Source organism: Elgaria multicarinata, chromosome 1, assembly GCF_023053635.1.
Source record: "Elgaria multicarinata webbii isolate HBS135686 ecotype San Diego chromosome 1, rElgMul1.1.pri, whole genome shotgun sequence".
Lineage (NCBI taxonomy): Eukaryota > Metazoa > Chordata > Lepidosauria > Squamata > Anguidae > Elgaria > Elgaria multicarinata.
The window spans coordinates 191,912,390-191,928,707 of record NC_086171.1 but is presented as its reverse complement, the minus strand read 5'-3'; the positions used below and the strand labels follow the sequence as shown (position 1 = coordinate 191,928,707).

The 16,318-nt window shown below is 44.6% G+C and overlaps 1 protein-coding gene across 1 annotated transcript in view; it reads right to left on the bottom strand.

The window, feature by feature from the left end:
* Nucleotides 1-1,966: 1,966 nt before the first annotated feature.
* JPH2 (junctophilin 2) overlaps nt 1,967-16,318 on the bottom strand; it is an 87,640-nt gene continuing 73,288 nt past the window's right edge. Inside the window, exons 4-6 of the mRNA XM_063145797.1 lie at nt 8,852-9,735; nt 5,357-5,454; nt 1,967-4,599 (exon numbers count right to left, since the gene is read on the bottom strand). Coding sequence (XP_063001867.1) covers nt 5,374-5,454; nt 8,852-9,735 — 965 coding nt within the window. The 3' untranslated portion in view covers nt 1,967-4,599; nt 5,357-5,373. The remainder of the gene's footprint in view (nt 4,600-5,356; nt 5,455-8,851; nt 9,736-16,318) is intronic.

The following is a 16,318-nucleotide window of genomic DNA, read 5'->3' as shown; positions in this document are numbered from 1 at the left end:
GATGACCCTGGATTCCCCCTGCCCCGGCTCCTATCCTCTGATGACCCCTGCAACTAGCAGGGAGGAGGGAAGAAGCCGTGACGGGCAGCTACACACCTCCCAGTCTCGGGATGATCCCAAGATCGTGGCAGGGATCGGTTTTTCACAGGGAGTACTAATCCCTGGGAAAACCTGTGCTTGTGCCGCCCCGCCCCCCAGGAGTCCCTGTGCGTCATTTGGGGCTGGAGCTCAGCAGGTGTTTCCCAGCTCAGCCTCCTTGAACACCAGCTGCAGATCCCTGAGCTGACTCAACATGTGGACACTAATTCTGGCAAGTGTGAGGTTTGTCAATTTTTTTCATTTGTGCAAATCCAAATTTACGCAAATTCACAGCTGGGAACATTTACAGAAATCACAATTTGCGCTGAATTCTGGCTGTGAATAGTGCAATTTGTGTAAAATTGCACACGAAAATGGTCCTTTACAGCTGCATTTTATGCTCATTGCACAATTTATGGCCATGGTTTTGCGCAAATTCTGATTTCTGTAATTATTTCTAGCTGCAAATTTGCACAAACTGCAACTCATGGTGGTGTTGGGGAAGACACAAGCTCCCACCAGGTGCCTGTGAACTGTCTGGTGGCTCACCCCACATGCACACCAGGGTTGGGCAACCAGTGGTAGTCCACTGAGCTGAGCATGAACAGGACGTGGGGGAATTCATCTATCCCTAGCCAGCTAGTGCTTGGGCTAGGGATTAGATAACTTCAGGTGGTACAGCCCTGCCCCCTGACACCATCTGGCTGATGGAGAGCTAGTGTGGAGTCATCCAGCCCCTACCCACAAACCATTCCCCACCCGTTTTAGCATATACAATCTAATCACAATCCTATTGAAAACCGTGTGACTTAAAATGGCTTAAACTTCAACTAGATTGTACCCTGATGGCTTACAGCTTGTAGCTTTGTCTTTGTTAAGTGTCACAGGTCAATCAACCCCCATGTTCATCTTACAATTCACATTTGGTGACGTGAGCAAAATAACATTTTATTATTGCACATAATCCAGCAGAACAACTGATGGAAAAGTCTCGACAATATTACACAATTTGTCATACACTTTTGAATTTTAAAACTTGTGATTGAGGTGTGTTGCTGGTGGTGATGCATTTGTCATTTTGTACGACTGCAAAAATCTAAACACAAAGTCCTATTTCTGAAGGCATGCGAAGTTGAGGTAAACCTGTCCCTGCTCACCCCAGGAAAGAAAAAAGCCACTTGGCTTGTACATGCATTGCCCTGATCCAGTGATTCCTGGGAGAGGCAGGCACTACGATACGCACACGCAGCTCCTGCACCTGCAAGAGCTTTCCATTCGCTGGAAAAGAGGAGGCAGCTCATACATATGCATGTGAAGAGATGCCACTTCTGTTGAAGTGAATGGAAAAGCTCACACATGTAGAAGCTTCCTGTGTGCATTGGAACTTATGCGGAGCTCCGATTGTGAGGCATGGTGCTTGTGCACTATTTTTGCTATCATGTTCAAACTCATCTTTGGAACAAGAAAATGAGCTTTTAAAAAACCCTGAAGTCTGTGCTTCTCCAGATTCTAGAAGAAAGATGGCAAGAAACTCAAAAGTGTCTGGCAGCCACACAGGGCTCATCTATACCAAGCAGATGTTCCACTATGAAAGTGGTACGAAAGCGGTATATAAAATGTAGGAGCCACACTGCTGCTTTATAGTGGTATTGAAGTGCACTGACAACTGTTGGGGCCCATTGACACCTACCATATACTGCTTTCATACCGCTATATCCTGCTTGGTGTGGTTCCTGCCTTTTATATACTGCTTTCATACCACTTTCATACTGGAATATCCTGCTTGGTGTAGTGGCCCCATTCAGACAACACGCTAAACCATGCATTCCATTAGCCATTTTGTGGTTAAGCAGCATGGTTTAGCGTGTTGTCTGAACGGGGCCATTATATGTGACCCGTTCCTGTTCTACTGAATTACTTATTGTTACTTCTTGAAGGTAGACTTGTGGCTACCGGTATGTAAACACAGCAGTTACTACATTTTGTAGTGGCTGAAAGCTAACAGTGTGTGCACGAGCCCTAAGGATCTTTCTCTCTCTTTTATAAGAGAATTACACATATAAATATATGTGTGTGTGTACACATAGAACCTATACGGTTAGGATCAGAAGAACAGGACACAAAATGGAGTTTTGGCCTCATTGGAATTGTAGTCACTGCACATCAAATAGCAATCTGTATTTGAAAGTGACAAATTTCAAAAGCAGTTTGCAATCTGATATGGAGTTTCAGCTGTTCAAAAGAGACAATATATAATCCACTGGACGCATACAAGTCTTTGGGCATGCCTAATGTAGCCCTCTGAATCCTGGCCTATATATTTATACATGCCACAAAGCAAACCTACCTACTTTTTTCATCACATTGTAATAGGGTGGCCAGTTACACATTACCAAAAAAGAGGACATGCGATGCCGAAAGAGAGGCCAAAAGGGACACAGGGGTGCGCAAAAACTGCATGCGCTAATTTATAAGCATAGAGGCGAATTTAGAAATAATTAGTATAATTTAAATAGAAAAATGATACCTCTCACCATAGTGGGGAACCAGGTCACCTATGTAACCAGGTCACCTGTGCGCCTGTTTTGTCTGCTGTCCACATGCTAATTGTTGATGGCCAATTTTCCTATGGTTCTTCATCTTTAAACCTGACTTGGACTGGAGGGACGTTCAAATAGAGGATGCCTTCAAATAGAGGACTTCCCTATGTAAAATAAGACTCCAGGCCACCCTACATTGCAAGGAGGAAAGCGTAACAACGACAGCACATCACATTTGTAACAAGCAAGATTGGGTTGGGGGAAACAATCCTAGCACTTTCAAAAGTATCAAATTTGGTGCTTTGTGATAAATAAGGTCACTTTAGGTCTTTCCTAGAAAAATCACATACATAGTTATAAACTAAGAAACTGGCATATTGAAATGTACACCTGGCGGCTGAAGAGCCAGGAACCAGGCTGTCGAATTTCAAAAGTAAATAGCCTGGAGAAGAGAAAAAGAGTTAAGAATAAAACACAAAACTGTTATCACCCCATGTTATGTGGATGTTCCCCGAACACTCTCACCTATTTTTTTCTGAGGACTGTTCCAATACATAGCTTTGGGCAAAGGTAACATATCCCTCCTCCTTCAATTTACAGTATAATTTGATTATTATATAAAAAGAAAGGGGAAAGGCACAATATATTATCACTCCTGCTTTCCAAATTCATTTTCAGCAATTCATAATCTGAAAATACTATCCTTTGCGTCTACCTGTTGTATGTCCGTGGCACCATATTTATAAGCCATTCACCTTCGGGCATCTACAACTAGAGTCTCCTTTTTAAAAAGCCACTCATTCTTCAGTCTCTTTCTTTCACTTCCTAATTTTTTAACCAGCTGCTGCTGTCCTACGGAGTGTCAGTGTACACAAAAATTCACAGTCAGTTTTAAATAAGGCACTTTTTAGAAAGCTTTTTGAAATTGACTCAGAAGTCCATGCTTTGTTCAAAAAGGGAAGGGGGTAAAAACATCCAGGCACATTTAGGGCAGATCCACACATTACATTTTTAAGGTTTCGCAGATGCCAAGTCACGCATGCATCTGAAAAGGATAATGTGCAAAGTGGATCTCACTACTTGTCTAAACTCTGGGGAGTAGGCAACTCTCAGCAACAAAGAGAATGCCAAGGCACTGCTTAATTACTAAACGAGCACAGATATCATCTACTAGTACTTACAGTAGTACACATTCAGAAATGCAGCCTCTAGTTTTGCAGTTTCCTTAAGCTCTAAGAAAAAAGATTCACTCCATCTAATTACTACTCAGCAATACTGCAAGGGATCCACTTGTGGGGATTGCTTACACTCATTTAAGCACCTTTTACACTGAAATTCATCAGACAGTATGATAGGAGAAGACATATTTCACTGTGGATTCACTTACATCCTAGAACAGGATCTGCTATTCAAATAAATGGTTTTTGCCCGCTTTAGAGTCTGGACTTCTAAACAGAATGATTTAGAATTATATAGCAGCAGGGAAAACAGCCTTTCCTAGCATCTGATTCAATATAGTCTTGGTTCGGGTGGGGAAGTTAAATCCACAGCTATAACCATTCTGCAGCATGATTTAGAAACATGATGTTCTTTAGGACATCTGTAACGATGACTCTTCCAGCAAAGTCAGCTATTTTCATGGAGGCTGCTTCGTTTTTCTTTCCACAATTATAGATGAACCCCTTGTTTCTTCAAACAGCAGCACAATAGTTCACCAAACTCATGAACCTTTAAGGCGATTCTCGTTCACAACGAAAGGAAGAATGAGGGGGGGAGGGTCGCAAAATTCAAGGCTTCTTCCTGCTAGGCGGAAGAGATCACCCACGGTTGGGGCTAAACAGCTTGATTCATAAACACTGTATATAAGTTTATGACCTCAGTGCAACCACTGGGTTCTTCTAAGCTCCTTCCACATTAGATGGCTCTGAATGGATGATGTTATATCCCTGACAAGGTCTATTGCCTACATCAGCAGAAACTTCTGTAAGGACAAAAGTCAGAGAAAGAGAAACATTAGGGAGGTGCAATGGTAACAGAAGTCATAATTACTGATACTTTAATGTGCCACCCTTACATTACAATCCTATGCATGTCTACTCAGACGTCCTATCAAGTTCAATTGGTGTTACTCAAATAAGTGTATATAGGATTGTGGCTGTAAAAAGCTTTTAACTGGAGTGGGATGGGGTGGGGACGATGACTCTCCATTCTTTTATAAGGAATCAGAAGCCCATAGCCAACCCCCATCACTAGACCATGAAACCGTTTCCCCTTTCAGCCTCATCTTTCTCTATCCCCACATTCTCAGCTCTCTTTCCCTGATTCATAATTTGGCAGGGGCAGCAGCCATCATGTCGTGGAGGAAAGGCTGGGCAGCCCTCTTCCCCATCATCGACCTCAAAGTAGAAGTGAGAAGTCCCTTGCTGTGCTAAATCGAGCAAAGTTCTTGCTTGTGTGATTCCCAAGCCTCACCGCCATTGAAAGAGAGAAATGGCATGAAGAGGAGTTGTTGGGGTGGAGACCCCGGTTTAGTGGGTCTTTGGAGAGGATGGCAGAGGAGGAGGAACAGCTGCCTCCGCCGCTAACGTGAGCTCCATTTACTGACACTTGCACTCCCTCCCTCTGCAAGGGATGTCAGATGAGGGCTTCCTGGGGGAAGGCTGCAGCCCTTATCTCCTGCGCCAAACGTCAAAAAACAACAGGGCACTCAAAGCTCCTGCATGCTTCATCATCCTTACCTTGCCTTAGCATCTCATCATGTCAGGAAATGCACAAATAAGATGGACAGGCCAATGTTCAATAAGATGACCATGCAGATGATGATAGTGTTAGGTCCCTAAGAAAAACACACATCCAAGAATATAATATTATCCACTGTGATAATTATAGTCCTGATGGCTATGTGCTACTTCCAGTATCAGAGGCAGTAAGACTATATACACCAGTTGCTGGGGAACATGGGTGGGAGGGTACTGTTGCGCCCATGTCCTGCCTGTGGGTCCCTGGTCAACAGCTGGTTGGCCACTATGTAAACTGAGTGCTGGACTAGATGGACCCTTGGTCTGATCCAGCAGGGCTCTTATGTTCTTTTGTTCTTATTTTCCTTTTCTTTTTTAAAAGAGAAAGAATTAAAAAAAATCCTTAAAAGATTGGCTTATGGAAAAACCTCAAGGTATATTTTTATTCTACATAGACATGGCTTGTCCACACATAACGCTAAACCAAGGTTTAGCATTATGAGGACCATCCGCAGCAAGCCCTGTATTCATGCACTCCCACCCACCCTTCCGGTCTGGCTACAAGGTGGAGTTCGGAAGCTTTTGCTTCCATTTTAGACTAACTGCAGGTTGTCATGATGTCTGACCCCAGACCAGCTGAAGTTTTACACAGCGGCCAACCAGATGCACACCAGCAGGACATGAAGGCAACCACTTGCCCACACTGTTGTCCTCAGCAGCTGGTATTCAGTGGCATACTTACTGCCTCTGAACATGGAAAGTGGCTAATAACAACCAACAAGCTGCCCTCCTCCATACATTTGTCAAATCGCATTTAAAGCCATCTAAGCCAGCAGAGAATTTTCTGGCAGCAAATTCCATAAGCATTGCGTGAAGAAGTACGTTCCTATGTTGGCGTTAAACCTACTGCCAATCAGTTCCATTGTGTAAGCCCGAAGTCATAGTATCATGAAATCTGGGTGGGTGGGTAGCTATTTATTTATTTATTATATTTATATCCCACTTCCCCACACACACTTTGTAAGGAGCTGGCCCAAAGTTACCCTGTGAGCTTCATGGCTGAGTGGGGACTAGAACTTGGATCTCCCATGCCTTGGGCCACAGCTAGACCTAAGGTTTATCCTGGGAACATCCAGAGTTCGCCCCTGCCTGAGGACTGGATCCCCTGTGTGTCACCTAGATGAAAAGGTTTGACCCCTGGACAATCCAAACCTTAGGCCTAGCTATGGCCTCAGAGCTTCTCTAACCAAGCTATTTATAGCACACTTGTGAATGGCCATTCACAGAAGTTTCCGGGTCAATTACATTACACTGTAAACCTCCAGTGCCTCTCATACTTTGGGATTGCTGTGGCTTAATTTGAAACAGAAAAAAAAACTAGTAACAAAAAAACCCTTTCTGTTTCAGCACGAAAAGAGGAAATCACAATATAACCAAAGGCAGACTACAGTGCCGTCTTGTGGCTGCATAAATTAAACATAAAGAACTCCTGGTTAAAAGGGAAAAGGGGTGGGGGAAGGGAAGTGTGTGTAACGAGAGCACATCATGATCATGGGATGAAAATGGAAACAGGAAGCTGTGGCAGAGTTGCCGGATTTTCCCTGGTGTAAAAATGCTTTCAGTCCAACACTGTAACCACTACACCACACTGACCCCTCTTTATCCCAGTTTTCCTCCTCCAGTTGTATTGGACAATGGCTCCCATCACTCCCAGCCAGCATGGGAAGCTCCAGTAAGCCATCTAGAGGGCACCAAGTTGGGGAAGGCTGCTCTATCTACTTTCACCACACTATGCATAATCGTATAAATCTTTCTCATGCTCCCTCCCCACTCCACTGCTCTTCAGCAGTCTTTTTTCTCAACTAAAATCCCCAAAGGCTTTAACCTTTCCTCATAATGAAGGTGCTCCCACCTCCTTGACCAATTGGGTTGCTTTCTCCTGCAGGATTTGCCTGGCCTACGGTACACTTTTTGAGCTGAGGCAATCAAAACTGTACACAGTTATGCCAAATGTGGCTGCGTCATAGATTCGTGTAAGGCATTTGAAACACTGACTGAAAGTAGACCAGTCATAATAGCTCTGTGGACCTGACACCCTAAGGCCACATCGGCTAGGAAACACAGTTTCAAAATACAAGCAACTACTGATGGCATAAGAAAGCCTATCTAGCCCACCCTAGCAAACAGGTCTCCAAATTTCACCAAAATGCCCATCTATTAAACCGTTCTCCTTCTGTCTTGGCCCTATGAATAGGAATCTGAACTGACTCCATTTTAGCATATGTTCAAGCTAAGCAGTATTGGATTCTTTATTAGGGGGTGAGAGATTTACAGAGTAACATGAAGAAGTCATAGTTAGAAGCTCTTAAAAGTCTATCAATGGTGCCTCTGCTTTAAAACAAAACAGAACACCCCTTTATACTTCACACTACTGATTGATCAAGCAATCCATTCAGCCACAATTAGACTTTTGTTTTTACAAATCTACGGCTTAATTATACATACACAAATTAGGGTCAATGAGCATAGCAATCATAAGCCCAAAATACGTTGCCTGGTGGTGGTTAGGATAGGGCACAAGACCCCAGTTATATCCCCTGGAAATCTCTGCAGGTTTTGAGACAAAGCATTCTGGGGGTAGGGCAGTATCAGCATAGCGGGTCCAATAAAAACAGCAAAGGAGACGAGCACAGTTGTCCGTTCTGCAAAGGAACAGAGGTCCCATCTGCAACGCCCAAGGGAGCTCCCTGGCAGAAGGGTCCTATTTGCATTTTCGGGGCAACATGACCAACAAGGCACTGCAAATCCCTAGGCTAGGGTGACCATATGACAAGGAGGACAGGGCTCCTGTATCTTTAACAGTTGCATAGAAAAGGGAATTTCAGCAGGTGTCATTTGTATATATGGAGAACCTGGTGAAATTCCCTCTTCATCACAACAGTTAAAGCTGCAGGAGCTATACTAGAGTGACCAGATTTAAAAGAGGGCAGGGCTCCTGCAGCTTTAACTGTGATGACAAAGAGGAAATTTCACCAGGGGCTGCATGCATACAAATGACACCTGCTGAAATTCCCTTTTCAAAACAACTGTTAAAGATACAGGAGCCGTGTCCTCCTTTTCATATGGTCACCCTTCCCTAGGGTCATCCCGAGGGCAAAGGAAGCAGCTGATCTTGGGGAGTTTCTCAACTGGGATCAGCAGTGGAGCAGGAGGATGTCCTGCATTGTCACTCTCACCTCCACAACCTCGGTCATATTCCTCAAACTTGACGCCCTACTTAACTTGGCACCGTAGATGACCACTTAGTTCACCGTTATGGGTGGGCCACCCCTGGCTGTTCTACATGAAAACGAGGCACAACTGTCACCAGTACAGTGAATGGAAAATTTAGTATGTGGTTGTCAGATGATTGTTTTCCTACCTGACCCCCTCCCCACTGTCCTACTAAAAAAAACCAACCCTCTCCCCTCCCCTGTGGAGACAGCCCAACATCACCTCTTCATGTTCTTCCACCTCCTTTGTTGCCACTTCTGGCAGAGGAACTTTTTTCACCACAGCCTTGGGCTCAATTTTGGCCGCCGCCTTAGTTTCAGGCTTCCGTTCAGGCTTCCCTTCAATTGCAGCTTCCGTTTTTTCTTCTGCTTTGTGTTCAGGGGGAGGGTGTTGCTTGAGCTCCTGCTTCGGTTCTGCTCTGAGCACTTTTTTCTCTTCATGTGCTGCTTCGTGCTGAGGGACCGGTGTACCTCCCCTCTTCGGTAGCTCCACTTTTGGTTCAATAGCCTTCACATCAGTTTTTGGTTCTGGGGTACTTGGCTTGGCAGGCAATTTGGAGTCAGGGAATGATTCTTCCTCAAAGTCCAATGGAGGGGTAACCGGGGAGGTCCTCACAGCGTAACTGTGATAGCCCTGAAATAACGCGACATCGCCTTCCTGATGTATCCTCTGAAGGGGTTTGATCTCCATCTGCTCAGCAGCAATCCTCACGTGACTGTGTCGGCTGGGGCTCCGGGAAGCGGGCCTGCTGGAACCAGCCGACTTCTCTACTGGCGCCAAAAGAGCCTGCGAAGGTGTGTTGGGCCTACTTCCTGTGTTACTCCCATCCTTTGTGTGATCCCCATTCCAGGTCCCAGGGCCACGAGAACCATCTTTCTGGGAACCCTGCTTGGCACGCTTGGCCTCAGGTGGTGTTCCAGCTGGTGATGGAGTTCGAGCTGGACTTTCCTTGGGTTTGGTGGAATCTGGCTCATCGGATGGAGGACTTTCAGGAGATGTTGGCTGAGGGGGCTCTTCCACAGGTGGTGCCTCTTCTTCCATATTTTCTATATTCTCTTCATTCTCCATGAGCTCCTGGAGCAGCCTCCTCTTCAAGTATTCAGGGCCTAGGAAAGAAAGTAAATGGTTTTGAGTATTACCAATAGGCAGCCAACCAACATGAAATTCCTGTAGAATGAGAAGGCATAAATCTAGGGCATACATTTTTGGACTTCCCCATGAAAGGCATGGGTTCAATCCCAACTCAGCACCAATGGATAGATGGAGCTTTCTAAGTGGCACATTCCAAAGAGCACTGTTACCCTCCAGTATAGAACATCTGAGTGCTACATATGAAGAGTAGATTAAACTTTTTAAGATGGATTTGAAATTATTAAGATGGATTTAATTATTAAGATGGACTAATATTAATTATTAAGATGGATTTGACATTTGATTTGTAGAAGGGGGACTTTATTTCTATCCGTAACATTAATTATGAAGGCAACTTAAGTGGGAATCTCCAATTCTTCATCTGTAAATAGGTACTACTAGTAACCTACTTCATAGTGATGTTGTTTATCTGATTCACACAAGGCTATGAAAATCCTTATTGTAGAAATTAAGAGTATGTATCTAAATGAGAGGGGGGAAATTAAATGGCTCTTTCCCTATATTGTCTTTGGGCTTGTCTACACCAGGGGAGGATCTCACAATATGCTGATCGTGAGATCCTCCCCCTCAGTCCATATGGGCCACATGACATCCTGGGCATCGCACCCATAGTGGTAGCCATTTTTTTTCCATCAGAAGAGCTGGAGTGCACGAGCGCTCCAGCAAAAATTTAAAGGTAAAACAAAACAAAACAAACCCTGACCCCGCTCCCCTTCCCACCCCCGATGGGCACAGAGCGCTTGAGGGGCTCTGTGCGCTGTTCCCGGTTCCCAGCTCCTCGCGTTTACTTGTGAAGAGCTGGGACAAAACCGGGATGGCTGCCCACATCTCCCACAGTCTCGGGACGATCCTGAGACTGCAGGAGAAATTAGGCTAAAAGCCATCCCAGTTATCCTGGGGAAATGGAGGGATCTTCCCTCCCTGCCCCCGGGGATCCGCTGTGCGTCTTGTGGACACACAGGGATGATCCCGGGGCGATCCCCGGGATAAGCCATCGTCTAGACATTCCCTTTGTGTGGATCAAAGCATTATGTCATTAAGATTGGGGAAACAATTTTACAACTGCTTAACTGTTGGAATGGTCTATTGACTGCAATAAACTGTAAAAAACAAAAACAAAAAAAACCTGCTTAACTGAAGAACCAAAAGGACTGATTACTGTTTTTGCTAATTACACTCTTCCTTATGATATTGCAAATGTTGCCTTGATTTCTAATTTAATTCCCCTTTTCCTTTCCTTCAGAAATGGCCCTTCTGAGATTTTAATGTTCTTTGGCTTAGGTTCAAGCTATTCATTATTGATGTAAGAATTGTGCTTGGATCGCCCAGCATTTTCTCTTTTTTTTTAATAAAATGCAGCTGCGGGGAGTCTCTCAATGTGCTCATAGCACAGTCAGTGAAGGGGTGTGTGTGTGTGTGTGTGCTTTTCCCTTCCTCCTCATAATGGTTTCCTGATCTAAATAGCTCCTCCCACAAGGCACTGCTAACAACTGCAAGGTTAGGAAACTGTCCCAGAGGTAGGGAGAAAGGATTGAACCCCCTCGCTCTGCCACTGCAACGAGCAATTTGGCAGGAAAACATTGGAAGAGCCGGCCACAGATCTCCCACATAATGAGATTGCCCTTTAATTCATGCTTTGGCCTGAAATGCATTTCACATGCTTATGTTATTGAAGGCAAAGCCCTTTATGACCAGCTGTAACACAAACAATACGATATGAATAAAGACCCCAACCTTTGTTTCCTTCAATGAGCCTTTGATGGGGGACCAGGGCTGCACATGCTAGCTCCGCCCCACTAGCGTGGACATCACTGCCAGCTACGATCACATTCAGCAAAGGCTTGAGGAGAGCCTATGCATGTCTTCCCCACACACTGGGGCCCCATCCTAATCCTTTTTGGGCTACCCAAAACCTGCAGTTTATAATGTCAAGCAGGGATCCATTAAAGCAACAGGGGCCTTAGCTAGATGGGGCTTTATCCCATGGCGAACCCCGGGATCATCCCTGTGCGTCCACATGACACACAGGGGATCCCGGGATCTATCCCTTGCTCCGGGATAGAGCCCTACACCTTGGGCCTGGTTTTTTTGCAGTCTTGGGCTGAGCCTGAGACCGCAGAACGTGTGGCCCGTTGCCGCAGGTTGACCCGGCTCCACGCAATTCCTTGCACAGAGCTGGGAGCCACACACGGGATGCAGGGCTCCTCAGGAGCGCTGTGCCCATTGGGGGTAGGGTGGGGGGAGTGGGGAAATTAAATTATTTTTAAAAAACACTTACCTTTCAGCGCTCAAGCGCTCCTGCTGCTTTTTTAAAAAAAGGGCGGGTGCAACGCCTCTCCTCCTGAGGTTGTCGCACCTCACGTGTAAACGGAGGAGCGATCTTGCATTAAACACAATGCGAGATCTTCCCTCCTCTGTCATGTGATAAAAGGTAGGTCTAGCTAAGGCCACGATTTTTATTTGGTACTATAAATTGTAGGTGAGAGGGTGCAATCCAGATAGGGACTGCAGTGTGCATGTGGAACACAGGATTAAAGCCCCACACACATTAGGGTTCCCATCTGGATTGGGGGTCCTGCGCTTATGCTAGAGTAAACAAGAACAAATTTCAGTTATTTAACATAATGGCTGTTTTGGCCTTGTGACAGAATCTTGGGGACAGGGCATTAGACTGCTTGGTAAAGAGAGTTCGCCATGCTAGAATGAGTCCTTTTAAATCCTCTCCAAACAACAAACTGAGGAAAAGCAGGAGTCGTGTGGCCTAACAAGCAATCTTTGCATCTTACAAGGATGAAAATTCAATATAAAGGGCTGGTTGAATGGAGGGGGGATAGCACAGAGGTCTGTCTTTGACGTAAAGTGAGTTGTCAGATGTGCATATTGCTCACTAATAAGGTCACCACCTGTGACACTTTGATCCTGTTGAAAACGCTGGAGCAGTTGACCTGTCTCCATTAAGCAAGGTGACTTCTGGCTTCAGATTTCACTCTGTCCTTATCTGACTGGCTTGTGTCATCAGTGGTCTCCTAGCAGCAGTGCCATGGATGACATTATTATTTACTTGTGTTGGTAAACCTTAGTCCGGTGCAAAAAACTAGACAGCAAATTCCCTGTTGCTCTCCCCCTACCCCCACCCGTCCCAACACACTGCTGAAAGAAATCTGCTTATGAACTGTAACAGAGTAATCAGTCTAAAGTAGCTACCAAGGATTTGTGTGTGATGCAGAGAAGGCAGGAAGCACTGGATCTGACAGAAAGCAGGGAGAAGGTCTTTGAATACATGAAGCTGACTGAAAATTAACTGGAGCTCCAGACTGAGACTGTCCTCTCCTACTGCCCCAGTAACACAAGGCCAGCACCTGGCAGAGGAACTTGAGGTGGAGTTTAGTAAGAGAAGGGCTTGTAACATGTGAAGGAGACAGATGACTAACTGGAGGCCCAGTCTTGTGTTCAGCCTGAATAGGGTGGGTGAAACATGTGAGTAGGGTCCCCCACTATGAAACCACTGGGTCAACTGCTAGAGTGCAGGTGGTGAATAACTTGTGACAAGCACAAATGAACACAGGCGAGAGACTACTTTAGGGTTTACTCTGCAGTGATGAAATCTTACTTCTCAAAAAAAAAAATCGTACTTCTTATCACCCTTGGGTCTCACAATGAGTATCATCACAGGGGATAATCGTGTTTGCTTACCGTCGCTTCTCTTCTCACGTGTTTCTCCCTCATTACTTCCTCTTTGGAAAGAGGAAATAAACAACTTGCATGCACGTAGGGCCATTTTGATCCCACTGTTTCTCCTGTACACAGCAGGAGATAGTGGCAACTTCTGTCTTTAAAAATAAGTCAGACTTACTGGAGTGTTTTTTTTGTGGTGCGAAGAAAGCTAGAAGTGGCGGGAGACAGATGACGTCATGAGTGGGACCTGAGCGTGCAATAAAACACCTGTCTGATGGAAGTCTATATCAGTCAGAAGAGCTTTTTCCAAATGGTGAAAAGTCTACTCTCTATAGGTCTGGGAGATCAGAGCGAACCCTCAAAGGCTCAATGTGATGTGTTTGTATTATATTTTGCTGATAAAATCCCTCAAATTCATTCCGATTTGGATGCCATGGGTTTGACACAGTCAGAGGTGGATATGGCCAGGGTTCCATTTGCTCATGTTGTTTTCGTGCGCAGTCTGATGATTTACTATTTTACTACCAATTACTATTTAGATCCATACCTTTCCTGGATATTAAAATCTGCCAGGGCTAGGCTCATCATCTGGATCTCAAAAGTGGTTAATGCCCTTAGGGAAGTTGTGGCTCCCACTGCCTTTAAGGAGGCAGCAGTTAAACCATTGTTAAGAACCCAAATTTGAATCCCTTGATTCTGGATAATAATTGGGGGCAGGGGCAGGGCACACAGGCAATCTCCAAAGGCCACATTCAGCTTGCAAGTTACCTGTCCCTGTTTTAAATTAATGTATGCCCATTTTTATTTTATAAATGTGAGAATTATTGCTGTTATTTTAAATGTTTTGCCATGCTGTTTTGAAAGGCAGTATAAAAGTATTTTAAATAAATCCACATTAAGGTCAGGATGTTTCCACATGTAACAGTTAAAGGTGCAATCCTATGCATGTTTAGACAGTGAAATATTCTACAGCTCCCAGCATTCCCCAGTCAGCATAATTAGATAATGTCACAAATGTGGCTACTGGCCCTACAGCAAGGCTACCCATATCCACATGTAATATGGATACACAATCACAATGTGTCACAAACCTACACTGATAGCACTGCTCTGGTGTTTTGTTTAGCAGTAAGACTTCATTTTGTTTTCATTTATCATATAAATATGCCCTGGAAAAACATGTCCCACAGTAAGTTCATTAGCATTCAAAGTCAAAGCACAGTTTTATAATGGGATAATCAAAAAGATAGAACTCAGTTTTTATAAAAGCTGAGAAAACAGAATTGCTTTCTGCCTTCAAATGTCAACTTTGAGAGTACATTTAAGAATCTGATTCAAGTAATAATGAATTCAAACTTCTGGAATCCAAAGGAGCACATTCAGTCCAATGTATTCATGTATTTAATTTATTACGTTTATATCTTGCCTTTTTTTCCTCCTTAAGGAACCCAATGCAGTGTGGATAATCCTCCTCTTCTCCATTTTATCCTCACAACAACAATCCTGTGAGGTGGGCTGGGATGAGAGTCTGTGATTGGCTCAAAGCCACCCAGTGAGCTTCCATGAGTGGGGACTAGAACCCAGATCTCCCAACTTTCAGTCCGACACTCTAGCCACTACACCACACTGGCTTTCTCAGTCAAGGAACAGATAAAGTCACACTTTTTTTAGTATTCCTGTGGGATCGGCTAGGGTTTCCTATAATGACTATGGCAAGCTGCTTCCACTGGCTAATCAGCAAGGATAATTTTAACTAGTGAATGAATTTGAGAAAACCAATAAGCTGTCCCCGAGATGTTGCAGGAATGGAAAAGGGCAGGGTCCATCAAGCACTCAAGTAGCTGTGAACCAGGGCCATGTGACATCCACCACTACTTGTAATCCTAAAAGATTCTGCTGAAGCTGAGAGGAATATTTCTGGCAGGCAGATATAACTGGCACAGCCTGTGCGGTGTTAGGCGAGGCCACCAAGGGACAATTGGGGCAATCAGCAATATCTATCAGTAAAACAGTTCCTGGACTTTATCAAAAAAGTGCCAATATAGACATGACTTTACTTTCCCCCCTTCATTTTTATTCTAAGTAGGTGTAAGATGCCTGATCCAGATTGAGAGTTGCTTGCCTGCAATTCCTATTGCAAAATAGTGATCCTTAAAGCTAATCATAGAATCATAGAATAGTAGAGTTGGAAGGGGCCTACAAGGCCATCGAGTCTAACTCCCTGCTCATTGCAGGAATCTACCTTAAAGCATCCCTGACGGATGGTTGTCCAGCTGCCTCTTGAATGCCTCTAGTGTAGGAGAACCCACAAACCCCCTAGGTAATTTGTTCCATTGTCATACAGCTCTAACAGTCATTATTCTACAATAGATATTGAAGGCACACAAAGAGGGCAATCTGGATTGGACCTACAGTGGAGAAAAGAGTTAAAAGCCCCCATACCTCCCATGCTAGGGTCCTGACCATGTTCAGTCCCCTTGTACTTACCCTAAAGTAAAAATGAAAAGTAATGTCTGTTTTGGCCATCAGCCTACTATCAGTGAGGTTGCATGTCTGAAAGCTTCTCTGGTGGGGTAGGGATGCATGACAATTCCATTTTGGGGGGAGGGGGTAGAAAAAAATTCCAGTTCAAATTTTACCCCCTCTTTTCCCCTCCCCACCCCGGCACTGACTCACTCTGTAAAATCACACACACACACACACACAAACAGATTTTCATGTGTGTGTTTTAATAGCGCCAATTTGTGCTCGCACACACACCGGGTTCTACCATTTACGCGAATCATAACTTATGCATGCTTGACAATGACAGCTGTCACATTACCCACTGAAAGTTTGGGGGAAAGTGACTAGATCACCCAC